This window comes from Cuculus canorus, chromosome Z (assembly GCF_017976375.1).
Source record: "Cuculus canorus isolate bCucCan1 chromosome Z, bCucCan1.pri, whole genome shotgun sequence".
In the NCBI taxonomy this organism is placed as follows: domain Eukaryota; kingdom Metazoa; phylum Chordata; class Aves; order Cuculiformes; family Cuculidae; genus Cuculus; species Cuculus canorus.
In genome coordinates, this window is record NC_071441.1 from 48,157,228 (window position 1) to 48,181,396 (window position 24,169).

At 40.8% G+C, this 24,169-nt stretch overlaps 1 protein-coding gene across 1 annotated transcript in view; it reads left to right on the forward strand.

Moving 5' to 3' along the window:
• Nucleotides 1-10,156: 10,156 nt before the first annotated feature.
• The window catches only part of LOC104059653 (atrial natriuretic peptide receptor 1), an 85,352-nt gene continuing 71,339 nt past the window's right edge, over nucleotides 10,157-24,169 (forward strand). The window contains exons 1-2 of the mRNA XM_054054804.1: nucleotides 10,157-10,195; nucleotides 11,317-11,469. Of these exons, the coding sequence (XP_053910779.1) occupies nucleotides 10,157-10,195; nucleotides 11,317-11,469 (192 nt within the window). The remainder of the gene's footprint in view (nucleotides 10,196-11,316; nucleotides 11,470-24,169) is intronic.

Sequence of the window (24,169 nt, forward strand, 5' to 3'; positions counted from 1 at the left end):
AAGCTCTGTTTCTAGGAATCTATTCTCTTCTAGAAACACATTATCTCAAATACACCTTAGAAAAAACCTGCAGATTTTATTTGTAAAGAGACAATATTCAGCAACCATATTTCAAAAATTTGGGCTGAGAAGTGATGGTCATGCACATTGTGAAACACAGGTTATAGACTCTTATTTAAGCATAGCAAGGAACAGTCCTTACAAGGCAATATTAAAAAACCACAGGAGTAAGACTCATCCTTCGGAAGACAATCAGCATAAAATTAATCAATTTACCACAAACAAGTGATATCTATAATGCTAATCTTCAAGGTTATCCTAGATGTCTCACTGCTTCTGAGCTTGTATTCTAACTCTTCTGACTCAGAAAAGCAAGCCAAATTACCCTATTTCCAGGCTACCTTGGAAAAAACCCAGACTCCATAGAATAATAGTTCGATGTATGAACAGTACCTTTAAATTTAAGAAGGAAGCCACTGTTCTGCTGCTGATGAGAACAAAGGCGGTAACTGTGGTGTTGTCTGCATGAATCCACGACAAAACTTAACAGACTTCACTTTGTGCTGGGAAGTGAAAGGAAAAAGTAATTCCAAAAACCCAAAGCAACATAAACAAAATTTCTTCTGCCTGTACATTATCATACATAACTCAATACAGCAAGAACTGGAAGGAGGAGTCAGCTATTGCACCAGAACATCAGACATGGGATCTCATTTCTGCCATGGAGCTGACTTTCAGTGGAGATATGAATAGGTTATTGAATATTATATTATATATACTCAGGTTTTATTTTAACTGCACTAATTTGTTCTTCATGATTAGAGTAACTTTTTTTTGTGTCAGGAATTTACCTGACAGAGTATGTCTTTGATAAGAAACTTTGTCCATCAAAGCCCTATGAGTAGAGCCTGTGAAGAACACTATGTGTTGTCTTCCAAGTGAGATCACCTCTTCTCCTCCTCCTGGACAGAAGACAAGGGGGTGAGGTGAGCCAGAGGGCAGACAGATGTGACTCTGCTGTGGGGAGGGGAAAGAGGAAGGAAAGAAGGAATAGGTAAACATGGAGTGTGCACAGAGTACTGAAACACTGAAAATTATGCTCTTCAGCTCTTCTTTACCCCCAACATCCCAGCACCATCAGGTTTGATGGGTCAACAGTCATTATGGTGTTGGCAGATAGACTGTCTTTTTTTGTAGAAAAGTTGAGCAGCTGGAAGTCTAAAAACATCAAGGGAGAGGGGAAAAAAAAAAAGAAAAAGCAAATCTAAAGTCTGTGGGTTTCAATACAGGCTTGAATGTGATGTTCACAAGGAATAGGTGCCATGCTGTCACCATCAGCAAGTCAAACCTGCCATGGCTGACTTAACTGATGAATGCAGTCCAACCTAAAGCTTCAGGACAGAATAAACATCTGCACTCAGGTGAGACTCTGCTCAGGGTTCCCATAGACCAAATCACTTCTCCGGTTCTGATTTCAAGAGCCTGTAAGATTGGACAACCATGAAAACGAGGCCTTTGGGGGAATGACAAAAATAGTGTTATTGAGCATAGGACTAACAGAGTCCTTATCAGACCAGTGTTCCTTTGCTCTGGGACTTTTCACTGACTTTACCAGACACTCCCAAAGGACACAATTCTTACAACACTGAGATACCTTGACTCTATTGGCAGTTTTCTCAAATTACGGCACACCTAGGAATTTTCACTCTCAATCATGAAGAATACTATCATAGAGTTTTTATCCTATTTTGCATGATGATGGATGTTTCTTTTCTTTGTAGTAATATCAGACCATTCTCAAATCTGCTATGCTTGTGCACAATGAAGCTTGTAACAGCAAGATTCAAAGGCAAACTTTTATACTGTTTCGAACTTTCTGTTTATGTAATTTTCATGGGGTTTTTACCCTTCAATTTAACTGACCCAAACATGATAAAATGATTTAAATAGAACACCAGAATGACCTACTTTGCCATCTTCATTTTTTCTTCATCTTCTGTAACACCTCCTTTTCTCTCCTTCTGACCCAAGAAATTCATTCTGTTTCATCTTTTCATAAGGAACAGCTTGTTATCTTCAAAAATAAACCATTGACTGTCAATATGAGAAGATGTAGGGTCATGGTGAGAGCACTTTGCAAGGGTGAATGATATAATTACAGTTACTTTCACCTTCATTTTCTGCCCTTTTCTCTATGTTCCTATACCTAATACTTTAATAAGAAACACTGAACAGTCATTTTCATCACAGCACTGTCTTTCTGATAATGTGAAAAATGTTATGGTTGTGTTTGTTCAGCTACAGTATAAAGACTGCATGGCTTTGAGTGTAAAAGTCTTGAAACACCAGAAGGTATATAAAGCTACACTGCAGGACAGGACTTGTTTGCTGAGGTGTTAGAGTAACCATCTGTGCAAATCCTCTATTTCCTTTATACACTTAGAGATGTGCCTCACAGAGACGAAAGCAGAAGAGTCAACTTCTTTTAGGAAACCTTCTTGGCAAGAGATTTCAGTTTCTGGCATAATATCATTTCAAGGCAACAAATTAGCCTGCAAATCCAGAGGCTTAGCACATCTGGATGATCATGTAGGCCACATAAGTTGAAAAGATTTCCTAAAGGAGATGGATGAGGTGCTTCTAACACTCTGGTAAAGCCTCCAAACTCAATGTCAGAGATAATCTTGGTCTTGACAACACCTCTCATACAGTCGCCCAAAGATTTTTCTCATTTTCCATCTTTACTCACTTAATCTTTGCATACCTGTGTTACTTAGACTCAGCAGCAAAAGACCCCTCATAACCCAGGGAAGTGACCCTATCAGAGCAAAGTCATGATCAGACTTCAAAGTCCCTAAAGATAGTTGTCTTGCACAGAGCTGGCAGAGTACAGAGCCTCATGAGGCACAGTTGTGGCCGACCGACCAGTGGTTTGGCATTGACACCCTGCCTGCCACTGCTCCAGATTACCCTATTGACCAATGGCGTGAGGGAAAGGAAAGGACCCAAGCCTTGGTCACCACTAACAAAGATGGGCACAGTCTTTGCCACAATTGTCTTGTGATCCCAGTGGAACTGTGTGGATTGCTTGAAATTTAATGCTCCCATATGATGGCTACAACTAATTTATTTTAGTGCAAATGTTACAGCGTCTAAATTGGCAAAAAATAATTATTCTAGATTTGCACTGGGATGACCAAGGGCAGAATTTTGTGTATTTTCCATTTCTAAGTTAAGCTTTGTTGCATCACAAACTTACAAAATGCTACTTGCCGAGCTGAAAAACCATAGCAAGAAGACTTTTCCTCTTTTTCCATTAGGCCAGCACTTGTCTTTTTTACCTATAATCTTCATTAAAAAAAAAAAATACATTTTTTCCCCCTGCAAACACCTGATGTAATACAGCCTGCAAGACAGGGAATAAATACATCCGTTACTGCCATAGTTAGCTAAACACTGCTCATATACTCTTGTGCCATAAAAAACCACCGTTATATTCATTCACAGATAATGAATGCTTTCATGGCACTTGGTATATTTCTATTTTTACTTCAACCCTATAGTGCGATTCTGTATTTCCAACAGTAGAAAAGGGAGAAACTTTGCCAGTTGAATTGGTCTGCTCTTTCTGGGGGCCACATAAAATTAAGGACATTGTCCAGCAATCATTTGAGAGAAATAGAAAATCATGAGATTAGAAATACGGACTGTATTTTACAAAAAGCAATTTGGTGGTGTATTCATAGAACTAATTTTTAAATGAATTTTTTGGTTTCCTACAAAACGGACAACTCCATATCCTAGGTTGATATATTCTCACACGTTAATTAATAGTCACTGCACAAGTGAATTAGTACGACTGCTACCCTGCGCTACTCATCTTTTGAAATCAGACAAATCATGATGTACTAGGGCTGCCTGACCTGTTTCACAGATTTAATCTTCAATAGAGAGAGACCTGAATTAGAAGTGCAAGTGTTATAAAGAGAAAGGGAACAAACTAGACAGTCCCATCCCACTTTTCTTTTTTTTCCTACAATGGAAGGAATTAAGCTTATAACTTCAGGACTGGGCTTATAACCTCAGTGTTCCCTTATAATTTCACTGTTATTTGTTTGTTCACTTATACTAAATAGTTACTGTGCAATGAATGAATGACAAAATATCAACAGCTTCAAAACCACTCTCAAACTATATTGGCAGAAATTCCTTTCCATAGTGTTTCTTTAATCTCAAAGTAAATTTAGCAAAAGCTTGATCTATTCTTTTTCAGGATGGAAAAATATTAGGCCTTCATCCTTTGGATGGGCCTGCATGAAAGTTGTGTTGTGGTTCATGATGTCCTCTGTAGGATAGTGAGATCAGGTAACCAGCATGTAACTCCAATGACAGAAGTGTTTCCATAGAAATACACAGGGTTTTTAGCAAATATCTATATATATTTTAACACGAGTGCATAAATGAAGGAATCCCAAATGTCAGTCACCAAGTCATCTGTTATATCAGCTCTGAACAAAACAGAGTGACAATTTCTCTTCTGAAGAACTTGCAGCTATTTTCATCTATTTGACCAGAACAAAACAAATTTTAAAAGTGCCATTTTGATACATATTACACAAAGTATGATATTTTCTGGAGTATTTCTTAAATACCTTTTAATGTTTCAAAGAAAGATAAACTGTTATTTGAGAGGAACTAATTACAGACAACAAAAGTAATTTTTTGGTAGCCTGAAAAACATACATTAATATTAGTTCAGATACATGGGGTTTTTAACTGACAAACATATAGTTTCCCTGGTTGCCTGGTTGTTTCAGTTTTGTTTGTTGTTTTTTATTCCTGATAGAAAAAGTTCCTATAAGTAGTGTTGCAAAGAGAATGCAAGCTTGATTTTGTAAAGTATCTGGAGAAGAGAAGCAGTAAGTGTGTAGTGTGGAAACTGAAATAAAACTTTAGAAAAGAAATGGCAATCCACTGGAACGTGAAAAATAACTCAGATACATACCATTTTTTAGCTGTAGGTGTAGATCACTGCAGGATCATGTAAGATAGCTGGCCTGTGGGTAAGAGAAAATGTTGTGCTGTCATACTCTTACAGATGTAGGAAGTATTCTAAGACAATCAATGAATGCTCTTTTAATAGTCACAAACTCAGAACTATTTCCTTAGTTTACTCACCTCTAATAAATGAGTACTCTGATTCCATACGAAGTAGAGAAGAGTTAAGATTTCACCCAGTATCCCCTATGATCTGCAAGTTCAAAGGATCAGGAAGTTTGAGATCCCCTGGGTTTTTGGTCTTTGAACATGGAAACATAAAAAAAGTGAGCACCAGACTTGCTGCTTGCTTCCCAGACAGTCTGTGACCCCAGCCGTCTTCTGGCAACCTCACCCACTCACCCTGACCCCAGCTTCTTTCATGTCTGCCATACGGAGCAGAGCAGACACTTTTCCTAGCAAGAAAAAGCTTGCATGGTATTGCTGTCTTGTTCAGGTCTACCCAGTGAACGATGCTCTAAGGGACAAATCAAGAGGCATAAAACCGCTTGCTGTGGCTGCTCTGCATTCCTCCTCGACTCCTCTTCCTCTCCAAGCAAGAGGTCCCAAAAGTTATGAAAATATTGAATCTTGTTTCTCTTTATTTTCAAACAGGGGGAGAGGAGGTGTGGGGGGAAGGCAAGTTTTGGCAGTCGGCAAAGCACTGCACCGTGCTTTGATGGAAAGGACTCATCCAGCAAGAAAGGACAATAGCTCACTTATGCCCAGCCCTACCGCATCACGGTCACACAGGAAGGGTATCTGCAGGTCACAAGTAGCAGACTACTACCCAACTATATTTTCACAGGAGGAGATGCAAACCTGATGGATTGAAGAAACATTACAGACTGGACCTTGCTGGGAGGCTGGTCATATACAATAACAGATTTGTGGTTAAAGAGCACAGGGGTTTAATGAGCTGCCCTTATTTCAAAGAAATGTCTTCCCCTCAACCAAATTTGTTTTTTTTTCTTTCTGAGTCAGTGTTAGAATACTACAGCATCTCAGTCATAACCCTAATTGAGCTTCACAACTAGCATGACAAATAATTATTCTGTTGGACAATTATGAAATCCAATTAATTGGATTGCAAAGCGTGGGAAAAATCAGGGAAAAAAATCAGCTGAACACTTGCCGTTCCAGCCTACAGAATAATCTGAATTCATGCTCACTCAGTATTTTATAGGCCCCTGGGACAGAACTGACACCTTTGTGAAGTTGTTTCTCTATCCCACAAGACTCCAGTCGGAAGATGTGTCATTTGCAATTACACAGCCTTGTAGATAGAATGACCTTCTCAAACTCTCTGTTTTCATCAGAATGACCTGCAGAAGTCATGAGGAGAGAAATAAACTACTCTAGGTTTCACAAGAATTTCAGGCAATATGTTAGGAGGAGCTTTGTAGTGATAGTTATAGTCAGCAGTATAGAAATATAAGTGTGGAAAGACTTGTCTGTTTGGATAACTTTAATTTCATGCAACCAACAATGAACTGCATGCTAGACTTCCCTTCTGGAAAGAGTCACAAGTGAAGCTCCCCGTTCTTCCTTAATACTAACAAGTCACAAATTATGTTCTTCCAAAATAGACGATAACAATACAGAACCAATAGACACAAATTGTACAGTAATATTGTAAGACGATTGGAGCAAGACCAAAACCTTGGAATCCTGCAGGGACAAAGAGCTAGTAAGGTGAACAGGCCTAAAAACCATTATGTTGACCACACTGAAGAGGAAAGTAGTTATTCCTCACCTTACCTCTGAAACAGCTATCCCTGCTGTTTTGACTTTGGGAAATATTTTTACTGACTAAACCTGACAAATGATGTAAGGCCCAGCGGAAGAAGACTATTCAGGTGCCTGAGAAACTTAGTACTGGCAGCAGCAGCTGCAGACCTCACAAAGCACCAGTGTCCTGTTAGGCATGCATGCATATTGTGGCAATGCCTCTGTCAATCTACTGATCCAGTGCGGGCAACTGCAGCACAAAACATTCTAGTGATCTAAAGTTGACAAACAATTGCAGATCTCTCTCGATTCGTTTATGTATCTTCCTTCCAGAACACAAAACTAAGTGTTACTCATAGCGGTTAAAAAGGCTACAAGGACTAGCAACTTCTGAGTTTGATCATTTGCTCATGAAAGAAAATCACATCAGCATAACTTGTAGTTTTCAGTTCTGAAAAAGCAAATGCTGACACAACTTAAGTGACAGGCCATGGACAAGTGTGGCTCTACAACATGATTAACACAGTAGATATGCCAAAAAAAGAAGAGAAGATAAAATCCACACTAGATTTTTGGTAATACAAGTGAGAAAACTCATGTCAGTCTCATGGAGACAAGATATGAAACAGGATAGCCCATTCCTCTAAATAAAATCTACAAACCAATGCATACACCACGAACCAACATCCACCAAAAATGCTAACCATTGTAATTACAAAGTTTTTAATTTGCAACATATTTTGTTATCCTCGTATAACTTTGTAGGCTTAACTGTGGGAGCAACATATTGCTGTAAGGGACAAACACCCCCTGAAAATGGGTGTTTAGACCAAGAATAAAATTGCCCCATGTTCTTTAGAAGCTATACTTCACTTCTAGCTGACCGGAATATTAATTTGAAGTGTAATCTATCGTGAAAATTTTGAGGAGGGGATGAAAAATAATCACAAATGCATTGCAATGAGATTACTGCATGATTTTCTTGAGTGGCAATATGAACAAGGCCAGCAAGGGTGAAATTCATCTAGGAAGTTTAGAAGCTGGCAAATCTTCACAGCTATAGAAAACCAAAGAAAAGAACAATAGCATAATTCTTGCCATGACTTATATACAAGGACACGGTATCAGCAAAAGAATCACTAAATAGTCAGTGTCCCACTTTAGGATAACCTCCATATGCTCAGCTGAATTACACAGGCATTGTAGGTATGCAGTGCTTGAGATGGAAGGAAATGGAGTGTTTTATTGCTTTGTGGTCAAACATTCTGTAATCCTTGCATGTCATGGTTAACATTTAAAGTCTAAACCAAATCAATGAAGAAAACAAAGCAATTCACTCCGTGGCTGTCAGTCTGCTCATCAGAGTGCAGAATTACATATCACATAACTTAACTTAGAACATTAAGACTTCATGAAAGAGTACACTGCCTGAGTAAAAGGATGGGATCAGAATTTTGTTCATAAATTGTAATATGTCACAGAGGGGGAGGTTGTGCAGGTGTATCTAGATGTGAGCAATAGTAACTACAAGGTAGCTAGGAATAGTGTAATTCAGAAATACAGTAGTGAAGCATGACAGCACCATTTTTAAAACAAAATATTATTGCTTGGGAAGAGATGTATTCCTTTAAAACAAAAACAAAGAAAGAGAGAAACAAACAGTGATACTTCCATTTTATCCAGGCTATTTTCTATCAAGACACATTGCGAAAGAAAAGTTTCAAGCACTACAATGACTGATAACTAAGCACATACATAAGCACTTCTCTGGTATAAAGACTAAATTAACACTTTCATTCAATTTTCTTGTGTGGTGTTGCACATCGATATTAATGTTATACATTAGTGTGATATGAATGAAAGGGTAATCTAGTTTTCTGAAGGATATTCTATCCAAAACCAAAATCTCATCACCCATTGTTTATATTACTTAACTTTAAAACCCATCTATAAGGACTGTCTGGATTAATAATTATTGGAATTAATTCAAAATGGAAAACGCCTTCACAAGATTTCAGGCAGATTATTTTCTCCTAGTTAGGTTAATTATAAAAATCAACATTGGATTAGATTTCTTCCAGTCAATTTTGTGCCCAAGTTCCTGCTTGGAAAATGCATCAGCTCAGAAAAAAAAAAAAAGAAATCCACAAGATACAAGGCAAGAAGACACCTCCCATCCCAAAACTGAACTAACTAAAAAAAGGTCAAATATCAAAATGTGCACGTGGAGGGGTCCTGCAATTTGATAGATCATCCCTGCCTAAGTGGTCACCATTGGATGTCTGTATTTGCACACGGATCCAGCAGACCACCCTTTGTTAAGTAGATGTCAGCATTTACTTGCGTCAATATCTGAAGTTCTTGGTAGAAAGGGTTTCATGTGCAACTGTTACAGTGTGTGCATCTGTGTGTCTTGGATGGGGTGCAAGTCATCTATTTTGCCCTTGAGCATGTTTGTATATCTCTCTGTAGCAGCATTGGAAAGTCCTACAAGGAGTTTTCTCTTGCAATCTGAAGCCTTGATCGTGTAGTAATCTCCTTGTGGGTGGTCTAGTACATGTGCAGGATGTCTGAAAGAATATTTTGTGGCTCCACCCAGGCAACACTCATTGCTGTATTCTGCCTTAGACTGGAGGGCAGATAAGTTTGTCTGATGTGAAATTTTATTGAAAATAAATCTGTTTCAGCACTGAAAAGAGTTTAGAGAATGTTTCATGGGCAATCAGAAATGGAGTCATGGGGAAAGAAAAAATCATTTCATTGCACCTATATGGTATGTCTTAGCACTAAGGGGAAATAACTAAGTTACTATCAGAAGAACAAACCACTTCTCATTATGTGACTTTTGGAATGCCTATAAAATTGAGTTTTGCTGAAGAGTAGCTCACCTCTTGCCTTTCAGAAATCTGTTTTTCCTCAGAAGGCCTCTAACACCAAGCCCCAGCACTTAAAGGGAGGTCTTATGTGTACAGAGAAAGCTTTATGGTATTTCTATACATTAAAATTCTCAGTTGCCTATGCAGCTAGAAGCTGGAGTTTGCAATTACTTTTTAAGTCTTCTAAGCAGATAACATTTGCTCAAATTCGCAAGACACCCATCCATCTGCCATGTGATCACTAACAAATTTAACAGCTTGGTTACATTACAGAAACAAATCACATCTGAAATATTGAAGCCACTTTCCTCTGACAGGTTAATTAAAGAGGAATTTCTATACCTAGCTACTAAAATATTTTCTCAAAGACCGGAACCTTACTTCCTGCCCTCCAAAAGCAGATCATGTAAAGCCTATAAATGGGGTGTTTAAGTTCAAATTTACTTATTTTTAGTTCTAGAGGCTAAAGGTCTTCTAATTTCTTACTTTATTTGATGGCAAAAAAATTAGGAATGTTTGAATGGAAATGGTCTGTTCCCCGAAACAAGAAGGTAAGTGAGTAATGAGAAGAGAGAAAAGCAATGTAGACAGTTTGCTTTTCAGATCACTCCCAGATTAACGCCTTCCCAGCACCTTCTGTAACCTTAAAGAAGGTTACAAGAGGTCACTCTTGCTTGAAAATGTTTTGTGTGCTAAACAGCAGTGGTCACTGTACTCCCATGAAGATGAATAGATGAAGGGAACCAGAAAGGAAGAGAAAATCTGAGAAGGGAGAACTTTCCTTGCACACTGATCAAAACTGCAACGGTAAAAGACTTGAAGTTTGGATGGATATACAGCTGTTTGCAGATTGTTTCAGTTAGGCTTCACATGAAAAGTATTCAATACTTCTATCGGCTGTCTAAAAGCCACTAACGGACACAAATTAAGCAAAGCAGAGAAGGTAGCTATTAAAAATGACTTTTAATAGATCAGAGAAGATGAAAGATGGAAGATGATAGATGAAAGACGAAAGAGACCAGTTAGGCTATTTCAGTAGGCTGAGTTCATCCTGACAGTACATTTCCAGAGCTGTGCCCAATTCAGTTTTAAATGACCAGACAATGGTCTGTTCTGCAAGTCATGTGAGAATACATAGATATAACACAAACAGCTATATATTAGTAGGTGCAATGGCAGCACAACATCAAGCATGCAGACAAGCTGGAAGAAAACTATCATCAGACAAGTATCAGCATCAGAGAGAGTTTGGAGTCCTTCCTTGAGTTAGCTGTAGGAAAACACCATTGTTCTGGCCTCTATACAGTTTGCTGGATTTTGGAAAAAACATTCTTGTCCAATTTCTGTCCCATTAATGCAGATGGCAGTGAGAGAGTAATTGAAAATCAAGATGACTCACATTCAGTGGAATATTTCATTTTCTGATTTTTCATCCCACCAGTACTTTTTTATCATCTGCACAGTGTGCAGCTTTGCCAGCCAGCAGTACAACGGCTGTGGCAGACCCTAGGACATAAACCCCATCCTGGAAAAAGAACTGAAGGTGGAATTTGCTTGTTTTCAAGGAATGTTTTTGTCCAGACTTTGTTCAGCGGGGTTGAACACAATAGAGTTTCTCTCAGGTTTTTTTTTCATTCTTGTCTAAGGAAACATATACTGCTTTTGTGAGTAGAAACAAATTCTGCAGCTTCAACAAGATCACAGCCCAGATGCCTCATATGGGCCAGAAATCATTCAACAGCTTCAAGATGTTCCCGTTGTGGCACTCACCTTGTATATCGTCATGGTTTCTTGGAATATGTATTGTGAATCCTTACTTGCAAAGGTAAGCTGCATTATTGTTTCTTACCAGGAACAGTATGGCTGTTAGCAGTAGTAGGAAATTGTGTAGATAAGTCAGTATTTGAATGATTTTATCTACATCTAGATGGCCAAGTTGTCATCAGAGACAGCATTGCTCTGCCTTACATCCCCAAGAGGCTGGCTATGTCAGCCTGAAGGTAGCAGCCAGAGAAAAGGCAGCTTTTCACACAGAAGCATTCTCAAGGAGAATATCCAGAGCCTATTTTCAAAATGCAAAGAGGATTGCTTCCTGCCCTTGCAGTTTCCTCCCAGGGCACACACTAGGGGATACGCCCTCTAGAATAACCCAGCAGCTGAATACCCCTTTATTTTACACTGATAAGCATTTCCTTGTCTTGTCTTTCTAGTGCACTCTCCCTACATTTTGCCTCTTTTCATCTCAGCAGTGAAATTCATTGCTGCTTGACCTGTACCATATCATCAGCTGAAGATATGAGGTTTCTTTATCCAGGAGGTCTGCAGTATGCTGTTTGGAATGGGTTCTTGCCCTCATTTCATGCCAACTCTTTATTCATATCAATATTTTGAAGTTGGGGACCTGGAAAGAGAGGGAGGGAAGGGGAGTATTTTCATCAATTCAATTAGAGATGCTCATTGTAACCAAGACTGAGCACAGTGCTTCTCTACATTACTGCCACATGGATTTCATTTGAAATTAAACACAGAATCAGAGCTTCTCATGTAATTTCCAAATGAAAACCATGTGTTTCCAACCCAAAAGTGCCATGCAAACACCACGTCATATTTCGTGTGAAAAGGTTAAAAAACTACAAACTTCACAAGAAATTTGACTTGCTTATCAGCCTTTGAAACAAAGCATCTAGAGAAACGAGAAGCTTGTTTATTACTCTTTGTAAATCAGCATCTGAAGGGAGTCTCTGTCTGCTTGAGAATCTGACCTACTCTCTTCTCAGTATCATCCTGCCCTGGAAACTTTGTCTCAAAGCTGATCTCAAGAAATACATTATTACAAAGCTGGGCAGAATGTGCTAGATGTTGCCCTGCGCATGCACTAGATACCTTGGACAGCCATGCAACTGAGAGTAGTGTAAGCAAAATGCTCACCCATAGTAGGAAGGACACCAGCATCAAGAAAAGGAAGTCTAGGCTGTTGTGCCTGTTGCTGGAAATTAAGGAAGACAAAAAGACTTGAAACACTGTGGCTCTATTTTCTGAACAATGTAGAAAAGTAGTTTTCTTTACATCACTTGATATCAGGCTTCTCTAACCATGTCCAGGGGAAACAGATAGCCACAGCCCTTGGATAAGACAGGGAATGTGAGTATGAAACATGGAAGCTTAGTTTTGATAGAGAGATTTGGTTTGTAAGAGTCCATAGTGTCTCCCAAATATTGCAGCATGAAAACACAACAAAACTGCTGCTTCCTCAATATGAAATGGATATTCTTCGAGGCAAATATCCTCCTGAATGGCAAATGATTAATCATACACTGATTAATCAAAAGCACATTACTAAAGCAGTAAGATTAAATAACAAAGTGAAACAGAGTTTAATGTCTGTAATAGACATTCATTTGTGATTAAGTTACTTGGAAGATCAGAATTCCATGGCATTCTATACAGTGCAGATGTTTTGGTGTCCCAGATGACATACTTTGTCTGATATGGTAGAAAGTGTAATCTTGGATCCTCATAATTCATCTAGGAAACTTAACAGCAACAGAATGTTCACCTAAAGCTGCATTTATGTAAGTCTTTGAAAAGGAAATAAGAAGAGGAACAATTGCTGAACAAAATTTTCACCTGAGTGCTTCCGATCTTTACAGGTTACTGCCTACATTGTCTTCTGTATGTCAGCATTTGGGGCATAGGGATGGTGGAGTTCTTCTGTTTTTGTAGTTTGAAGTCACCATTAAGATACACCGTATTATCCTCCCCTGATTTCTGAATTATAATTTCCTTTATGGCACTCTTGTATAGAATGAAACATTTTGAATGAAGTAGAAATAAAGTTGATTAGTAAGAGAACATGATCTTCAGCAGTGAATAAGTTATCCTCTCTTTTCATCAATGCTGATTTATTCCCATTGTTCTTTTCCATGTTGTGCTTTCTATTAACAAGAAGAGGTTTGGTTTTTGGTTTGGGTTTTTTTTGGTTTTTTTTTTTTTGTTTCTTTTTTGTTTTTGTTTTTTTTTAATGTAGAACACTATAGATTAGGTGCTTTGTGTAGTCTAGATTTTCTCCATCATCTCACAACTAACCAGAGGGTGGCTGGAATTCTGTAAGATTGTGGTGTTTTAGGTCCTCTAAGGTTAGGTAGAATAGCAGCCCCTATAACCTACCAGCATTAGCAGTTCTATATTGGGACTCTCTCTACACTGACAATGGAAATAACTATTCTCACAAGCCATAACACATCTAGCAGCTAAACACACACATTATAGCACATATCATGGGGCAATCCCTAGCACAAATACAGGCTGGATGAAGAATGGATTGAGAGCAGCCCTGAAGAGAAGGATTTGGGGGTTTTATAGATGAGAAGCTCAACATGAGACAGTGATGTGTGCTTGCAGCCCAGAAAGCCAACTGTATCCTGGGCTGTATCAATAGAAATGTGACGAGCAGGTCGAGGGAGATGATTCTGCCCCTTTGCTCCACTCTTGTGAGACCTTGCCTGAGGTACTGAGTTCAGTTCTGGGGTCCTCAGCACAGGAAGGATGTGGACCTTTTAGAGTGAGTCCAGAGGAGGGCTCAAACATGGTCAGGGAGGTGGAGCATCTCCTATACAAGGGCAGACTGAGAAAGTTTGGATTGTTCAGTCTGGAGAAGAGTCTGGGGAGACCTGATAGCAACCTTCCAGTACTTAAGGGGGCCTACGTGAAAACTGGGAAGGGGCTTCTCATCAGGAAGTGCAGTGCTAGGATGAGGGGATATGGTTTTAAGCTGAAAGACGGGAGATTCAGATTAGATATTAGGAAGAAATTTTTTACTGTGAGGCACTGGAACAGGTTCCCCGGAGATGTTATGGATGCCCCATCCCTGGAAGTGTTAAAGGTCAGGTTGGATGAGGCTTTGAGCCACCTGATCTAGTGGAAGTTGTCCCCACCCATGGCAGGAGGGCTGGAACCAGATGATCTTTAAGATTCCTTCAACCTAAACCGTTCTATGATTCTATGATTTTATTCTACTGCTCGTTGACAGGTTTACTGGGTGGAAATGCTCTTGATGCTTAGAAGTGGCAACTCCAAAACTTTCTGAAAGTAAATTCCACTCCTATAAGAGAGGAACAATACTGCTTGTCCCCTCTCGCTTGTGAAAATAATTGAAGGACTGTAGATAGTTATACAAGTACTGAATACCGCTATCCATATGACAATCATCAGTACTTAAAATTGCATGAGCAATCAGCTAAACGGCTAAGGGACGTTTACTACCACGTCATTTACCAAATAGCCTTTTCAAACTAAGACAAGAGGGCCCCCTAATGGTATTCAAAACCAAACTGAAGGAGTGCCTCAAGGTGTTATGAGAATTGCCAGTCTGTACTTTCCTTATGCAATACCACCACAAATGCATTTTTCTTTGAATCTTCAAAATAACTCCACTTCACTTGGGAAGCTGACACATTGCTTTCTAGAAATATTTTGCTGTGCAGAGACCTGGAAGGCAACAAACCCGCTTATCTGAGTAAGCATTACACGTTTGAAAATAAAAGTCAATATTCCTCCCAAATTGAAGTCATATTTAATACCAAGGAATGAAGATACTGTAAAAAAATGTTTGCCTTCACCTACAGTAAATCTGGTATTTTTAAGGCCAGATTAATATTTTCCACACTGTATAAAAGCAAGTGCTACCTCAGCACAATGAAGGGTATTACAACCACTTGCACTGATAAAGTACTCCTAAAACAGAAAAAAAAAAAAAAAAAAAAAAAAAAGAACAGACATGCATTTTCCCTTTTCTCTTAAGTAAGACTGCTGTTCAATGCTGTTCTGCATCCAGAAAGGGACTTGCCTGTACACAGTTATCAACATAAACATTGGGAACTGCTACAGAGTTTTCTAGCATCAATTTCCTTCTGGAATGACATAGCCTTCTCCTCAGTGACATGGTGAAAAGAAAGAAAAGGACAGGAAAGCTTGGAAATATTGCGACTGATCCCTCTTTCAGACAGAAAGGTAAAGACACTCCACATTTGCCCCTATATTGTTCCTCTTCCTTTCCCCCCTTTCAATTCTCTCTTCTTTGAGCGGCTCCAGACTCCTTGCTGTCAAATAAGCTCAAGTCCAAGACTTTCTAAAAATTCTGATTTCATTTTCAAATAGAAATGTATGAGCAAGCAAGTGGCACAATTCTGTATAGGCATCTACAAGCCTTCCCTTGCCATGTCCATGAAGAGAAGCACAAAGAATGCAACTTTTGCAGAACCCAAATTCATAACAAACAATAAATTATTATAACCTCAGGCTAGTTTCTGAATGAGTTAGCAGAAAACAGTTATGAGGCAAAGGGAAATCTTTTTTAAATCTGCTTCAGTACTCGCAACAGGTTGAATTAATTAAGTACCTTGAGGAAGGGCATGCAGTATCACTCCAAATCTGGATCGTAAGTGCATTATTGCTTAAGCGGTAGGGAACTTTATGAGCTGCACTTGGAAAAGTTTTACTTCAGTGGCTGGAAGCATCTTTGAAACCATCTCAGCTGTTTGTTGTGGTGAGTAGTTCGGACACATTTCTAAGAGAAGTTAGACATGGTTGCTTATTGTAACAATTGTGGCTTATTTTGGAAATTCTGATAATTTCTGTGCATCTCCATGAGGGTCTGACCTAAAACATGTGATGGTATCAACAGGAAAACACCTCAGACTTTAGCAGTAAGGATTAAATCATACCAGCCACCTATATTTTGCTTTTGCAAGCGCAGTACCACCTTAAGTCCATTTCTCTTGTTGACAAATTTATTTTTCTTTGTACATCAAGGGTCAGGCATCAGTCTATAACCATGTCACTGCAGGTACCAATAAACAATTATTCATGATGTCACTGGGTAAATGAGTAGTGTTTACAAGCACAGTCATGACTTGAAATTCTGCAGCAAAGCCAAATAAAAGTTTTTTGTTTGAATTTTAATACATAAATATATACATAATAAATACAATATACATATATATATAATAAACATAATATATATTAGGCCCAAACCTATACACATAGAGCCAGATATTAATCTAGGGTAAATCATATCAGTTCTGACTTCAAATGAGTGTTTTACTTTCATTATCTGCCGAACTGGTCCAAACAATGGTAGTTTTAAACATAGGCATGACAAGATTCAGGTTAATAGTGCTTTCCCCTCAGATATCTGCCCTGCTTCCTGTTTATATCTTGACTTTTCTTATCCTTCTATCTTCTCCCTGAGGCAAAAAAATAGTCCTATTTCTCATCTTTGGCTAGTGAAGCTTTGTTCCCAAGGCCGAAAAGTCTTCATCTGGCTCTGATTAAGAATGACTTAATCAGGTGAGAGGACAGGCTTTTTCACTTGTACAGTCTCTCAGAATGAACTTGCTGAGAAGAGAAGCTTGTTGTACCAAGTCAAAGAGAGTTTTATCAGTTTTATCAGTTTTATTATGACCAATACGTGTCTGTTCTCTATGTTTAACCCTTGAAGGAAAATTAGTTTTCTGTAAGCAGCTAAGTGAATTTTTCCTTCCACAGAAGGGAAAAAATTTGTCCTATTTAAAATAGCATAAGATCTTATTGTTTGGATGACGAGGACAGCAGTGTTGGCTAGTATTTTCAAGCATTTGTGCTCAAAGAGGATCTTTGATTGGTAGGGAAAAGATCAATGCAAAAATCACTGTATTCTGTTAGCCAGAGTAGGCTTGGAAAACTCACTTACTGGGCTTCTTCTGCACTTGGCACAGTGCACTGAACTGGGTTCGACTTCCACAACAGCCCAAACAATGTTAAGCTAGCAGCCACTGCTAACTCCAAAAGGATCAGTTTGGAGCTCTGCAAGGTTAATTATCAAAAAGTATTAAATTATTTACACCAGGGAGGATACTCAGAATTCTAATAGGAAATATGTAATAATTTAGTAAAATGCAGAATCTTTGTAACTGCCAGATTCTGCAAACAGGACAAAACCTAACTACAATGGTCAGGAAGAACTTACTGCAGAGGAGGTAATTTCATTGAAAACAAATCTCACTGATACTCCTTTCATACTGACAAATTTTGAGAATCACTTACTGCAGTGCGTTAACAACAGTAAAACTGTGCATCAGTGGGAACTTTCTCACCAGCCTCAAGGAATAGGAAACTCTGACTTTCACAGACATATCAAAAAGCAAGTGCTAGGAATGAAAAAAAGCAACTACATTATTTTCAGTAAAGTATTAGACTAGACTAGACTAATATAGTTCCAGTTGAAAGGAGCCTACCATGATCACTAAGTCTAACTGCCCGACCACTTCAGGGCTGATCAAAAGTCAAAGCATGTTATTAATGGCATTGTCTAGTGCCTCTTAAACATTGATAGACTTGAGGCATTAACCACCTCAGCATTAACTGGGCAAATCCCAGCTCCCTCCAGATGGCCCTGCTGACCCCAGGCTGCCACAGGCGCCAGAGGAGGATGGGTGAGGACAACAATGCCAGCTGCACAATCAGTGACACCAAGACCACTCCTCCAGTCTTTTTTAATTTTCTTTCTCTAAATAGCAGACTGAGGCAGCTAACAAGACCCTCGTGGTGAGCTTCAGCCCTCACTTCACCAGCCTCCATGGCACCCACCTAGTGCTGCCGATGGGGCAAGCGCTTGCAGGACTGGGGAGAGTCCTAGGGGCTGAGGGGAGTCCTCCTCTTCAGGACACACTGGGCACCTCTAGGAGAGTATTCTCTGTCCTTGCCGGGAGCTGAGGGGCTGTGGCTGTAGTCCTGGGCAGAGGGACCTGCTGCTGCCACCTCCCCCAGCTCCTCCTGGGGCTGCTCCTGCTCTGCTGGGATGGATGCACATGGAGGGTGGCTGTGAGCCCCATGGAGGGCAGACCCTGATGTGCCAGGCTGTTGACGACTTTGGAGCCTTCAGGGCTGCTGGAGGTGGCCAGCTGGGTGGTAGGAGTACTCTTCCATGTGGTGGTGAGACCAGGGCTGGCTGCAGGGCTATCATGCTCAGCCCTGGCAGTGTGGGGCTCCTCTTGGCCCAGGTACTGGCAGATCTTGCGGCCACACAGGTGCACAGTGGTGAAGGTGACAGTGGACAAATGTCTCCGTGCTTTCTTGCAGGCTGGCCGGCAGCTGCTGCTCCAGCACCTCCATATGCAGCCTGTGGTCACACAGAAAGGTCACACTGATGGCCTCCCACAAGTGGTGGGATCCATTTCCCACCACTTGTCAGTGATCATTTACTACACAGAGGGCAGGGTCAGACAAAACTCTCAGGGAAAGTTTCAGATATGACTCCCTTGCTCTCTAAACTAATTCTCTGGCACGAATCTAGGTGTGGCTGGATCCACACTTAGTCTCAGACTTGGTCAATGGCAGAAGTCTAAAGAATTATATATGTTCAATCAATCCTTTCTACCTCCTAGCTAAGATCACTAAGTTTCCCTGCACTTTTTCCCAATCCACTTACCGAAGGTCTGTTACAGCAATGATTCTCTAAGCCTTGAGCAATGATTCTCTAAGCATCCCTTTCAAGGGAAGATAGCAATGTGCAGCCCCCTGTCATTTCAGGGAGCTCAAAAAGGTCTTGGGCTGCTCACTACTTAAGGAGTGATATGATTGTCTGAGAGTAATATTTACATACCCACCACAGGTGCCAATTTCTTCCAGATATGGCTTGAGTCAGACATTGACCGGCACTGTGGTCAGGTGGTTGCATTACCATAGATTAGTCCTTGGCTATTGTGTTGCTGTCTCCCTCCCTTGAGATCACCATGAGACAGATACAGCCACCACAACAATCACCAATCACTGCAGTCACCACTAGTGTTTAGCACTTGATCAGGATTTACAGGAAAAAGTCAGGCTGAGGCAGAGGGAGCCCAAAATACCATTCTGGCCATTGCACACATCTCCAGGCACCTCCAGCAAGAGGGGTAATGTGAAGAGACCTCACACTTCCTTTGAGGCGTCAAGGCAAAGTCCTACAGGCTGTCCCCTTAGGGCTCACCTGATTCCACTGAGGTGAGATCCACAGTAACCCTGCAAAGAAAGGCCAGCTCTCTGAATTATAGAACCATAGACCACTGCAAGATGGAAGGGACCTCCAAAGATCACCTGGTCTGATCTTTTGTAGGAAAGGGAGCTATAGGAGATCATCTAGCATCCTGTCCAATTGTATTTTGAAAACCTTCAGTGACAGGGACTCTACCACATTCCTGGGGAGGGTGCTCCAGTGAATGGCTGTTCTTACTGTAAGAAATATTGTTCCTATGTTGAGACCAATTGTCTCCCAGTGCAATTGATACCTGTTGCTCCAAAAGGAAGGGAAGAAAAGGGAAAGGTGATACGAGAGAAAAAGGGAGGGAAAAGAGAACAAAAAGCAAAGAGCAGAGAAGAATATTCAAGTTGGAAGGGACCTACAGCGATCACACAGTCCAACTGCGTGACCACTTCAGAGCTGACCAAAAGTTAAAGTATGTTATTAAGGGCATTGTCCAAATGCCTCTTAAACACTGACAGGCACAGGGCATCGACTATTTCTCTAGGAAGCCTGTTTCAGTGTTTGACCACGCTCTCAGTAAAGAAATGCATTATAATGTCAAGTCTGAACCTCCCCTGCTGATGCTTTTATCCTCCTGTCTTTTCACTGGATCCCTCCTTCTCCACTTCCCCTCCTCAAGAAGATGTACAGAGTAATGATGTGAGCCCCTCAGCCTTCTTTTCTCCAATCTAGACAAATCCAAATTCCTCAGTCACTCCTCATAGGATAAGAAATACTAATTTGCATTTAAAGAAATTTAGCTTAAAATCAAATTCTTTTCCTAGAAAATCATATATAAAAGTTTTACAGTCTAAAATTAATTCGAAATTCAGATTAATCATCACTTGCTACCAAGCCTTCACTGCTTTCCTTAAACCACAGAATAAGCAGTTTCAGTTAAATACAGTTTCCATTGAAGTCTTTTGTGAAGAAGATATTGTTCAAATAATTTGACTTCAGCCTTTTGAATCAGTCAGTCACCAGTGTGTCACATTTTCAGATTCCAGGAAAATTACCTTGCTGAGGAATCAAATGACAGATTTGAGAGCTTTTAACTTAAGGGTAATTCTGATACAAATTACAAAGTTTTATCATTCATGTAGGGTTCCCTTTCTTGGATCTGATAAGCTGCCTCAAACATACCAAAATACACACATGGAAAACACAGCACATCTTTAAGGATTTAATTTCTGATAGGTGAAGAGTCCTCTCCTGGCCAGATAGCATGCCACCATTCACTTGCTTGTTGGCATTCTGTTGACATCTATATCAACAGAGAGGTGTACAACCACGCAGGAGCTAACGCGGGAGCTAAGTTGGAATATCGTGCCTTCCAGAATTCAAAAGGAAGTGCTCTAAATCCTCCTATACTCTTGAAATAGCCCTTCTCCTCCTTAACCTTTTTCAAGAACACACAGAAAGGGAGGGCATCAGGGTTGTCTGCAGCCTAGCAGTACACTACTCTGCAATGTCTGTGCTCGCTAGAAATCAGGATCCTGCAGGTTAAAGTTTTATCTCATGACTTCTCAGCAGCACAGGATCATTCCAACCACCATTATTTAAAGAAATTATTTCCAGACTTATTAGATCACTTGTGGCTGGACACAGCAACAGGGCATATGTGAGCCATTAGTACATTTGGTAGAGTTGGAAGAGCCAGCAATTTCAGTTCTTCACTGATAACACCTACAGGACACAGCATGGAGTCTCCCTTTTCATCGTTATCTTTAAAGGTTTGTGAGGGAAACATACAGAGACAGGCATGAGGGAGGAAATGGGACTGGGATTTTGACAAATCATTCCTTCTGGCAAGATTGTGTATTCCAAATGTCTAGGAAATGAGAAAGTGTTAGATGCCTTATCATAGAATTGTAGAATCATAGAATCACTAGGTTGGAAAAGACCTTTGAGATCATCAAGCCCAACCGTACCTGTCCACTAATAAATCATATCCCTAAGCACTTCAGCTACCTGTCATTTAAATACCTCCATGGGTGGTGATTCAACCACCTTTTTGGGCAGCCTCTGCCAGTGCCCGATAACGCCTTAGGTGAAGCAATTTTTCCTAATGTCCAATCTGAACCTCCCCTAGTGAAATTCGAGTCTATTCTTTCTTGTCCTATCACCTATCCCTTGGGCAAAGAGACCAACACCCACCTCTCTACAATTTCCTTTCAGGCAGTTGTAGACAGTGATAAAGTCAGGTCTCCCCTCAGCCTCCTCTTCTCAAGGCTTAACAACTCCAGTTCCCTCAGCTGCTCTTCATAAGACTTGTTCTTCAGCCCCTTCACCAGCTTCGTTGCTCTTCTCTGGACACACTCCAGGACCTCAACGTCTTTCTTGCAGTGCGAGGCCCAAAACGGAACACAGCACTCAAGGTGTGGCCTCATCATAGCTGAGTATAGGGGTAGAATCACTTCTCTGGTAGTTCTGGCCATGCTGCTTCTGATACAAGCCAAGATGCTATTGGCCTTCTTGGCCCACTGGGTACACTGCTGGCTCATGTTCAGTTGTCTGTTGACCAACATCCCCAGGTCCTTTTCTGCCAGGCAGCTTTTCAGCTACTCTTCCCCAAGCCTGTGGCGCTGCATGGGGTTGTTGTGTCCCAAGTACAAGACTCTGTGCTTGGCCTTGTTAAACCTCATCCCATTGGCCTCAGCCCATCAATCCAGCCTGTTCAGATCCCTCTGCAGAGCCTCCCCACCCTCAAGAGAACGATGCTTCCTCCCACCTTAGTGTCATCCTCAAACTTACTAAAGGTACATTCAATCCCTTCATCCAGGTCATTGATAAAGATATTGGACAAAACTCGACCCAGCACTGAGCCCTGAGGGACACCACTTGTGGCCAGCCTCTGACTGGATTTAGCTCCATTTACCACAATTCTCTGGGTCCAGCCATCCAGCCAGTTTTTTACCTGGTAGAGGATTCGAGGCCAGTGGAAGATAATTTCTCAAGCAGAATGTTGTGAGAAACGGTGCCAGATGCTTTACTCAAGTCCAAGTACATGAGATCCACAGTCTTTCCTCATCAATTAAGTGGGACACCTTGTCATAGAAGGTGACCAGGTTAGTATGGCAGCACCTGCCTCTCATAAACCCATGCTGACTGCACCGAATCACCCAGTTGTCTTGTGTGTGCTGTGTGATAGCACTCAAGATAATCTGCTCCATGATCTTCCTTGGCACAGAGGTTAGACAGACAGGCCTGGAGTTTCCCAGATCCTCCCCCCAACCCTTCATGTAAATGCGGGTAAAATTTGCCAGCCTCCAGTCAAGTGGAACTACCCAAGTCAGCCAGATGATAGAAAGGTTTTTGGTGAGCACCTCCCGCAGCTCCCTTAATATCCTTGGGTGGACCCCATCTGTCCCATAGACTTGTGAATGTCTAATTGGCCTAACAGGTCTCTAGCCATTTCCTCATGAATCATGGGAGCTTTGTTCTGCTCTTCCTCTCTGTTTTCTGGCTCCAGAGGCTGAGTCCCCAGAGAACATGTTACTCAGCCTTATTCTCATCCTTTGTCACTATTGTTCCTCCAAGGTCCAGTAAAGGATGGAGATTTTCCTTGGTCTTTCTTTTACTGTTGATATATTTGTAGAAACATTTTTTGTTATCTTTCACAGAATTGACCAATCTAAGTCCTAGCTGGGCTGTAGTCCTGATTTTCTCTCTGCATGATCTCACTTCATCTCTATAGTGCTCCTGAGATGCCTGCCCCTTCTTCCAAAGCGCAAATGCTTTCCCTTTTTTCCCAAGACTCACTCCGACCTCCCTCCTCAGCCAAGCTGGTTTTCTTCCCTGTTGGTTCAATTTTTCAGCACATGGAGATGGCTTGCTCTTGTGCCACCAGGATCTCCTTCATGAAGCGCATCCATCCCTCTTGGGCTCCTTTGCCCTTTAGGACTGCCTTCCAAGGAACTCTATCAACCAGCCTTTTGAACAGACCAAAGTTTGCTCTCCAGTAGGCCAAGGTGGTTGTTCTACTGATAGTCTCCTTACTTCTAGAAGTTATCATCTCATGTTTGCTATACTCCTGGCATCCTCTGTCATATCTCCCAGAAGTCCTTCTCTGTTCACAAACAGTGGGTCCAGTGGACCACCTTCCTTAGTCAGCGCACTCACCAGTTGTGTCAGGAAGTTGTTTTCCACACACTCCAGGAACGTCCTAGACTATTTCCTTTTGGCTGTATTATACTTCCAGCAAACATCTTGTAAGTTGAAGTCTCCCACAAGGACGAGGGCCAGTGACTGTGAGACATCTCCCAGTTGCTTGTAAAATAACTTGTCAGCCTCTTCCTGTCTGGGTGGTCTATAGCAGACTCCCACGACAATACTTGCCTTATTAGGTTCTCCACCGATTTTTACCTATAAACACTCAACCCTATCATCACCATCATTAAGCTGAAAGCTATCAAAACACTCTCTAACATAGAGGGTTACCCCACCAACTCTTCTTCCTTGCCTATGCTGCCTGAGCAGCTTAAAG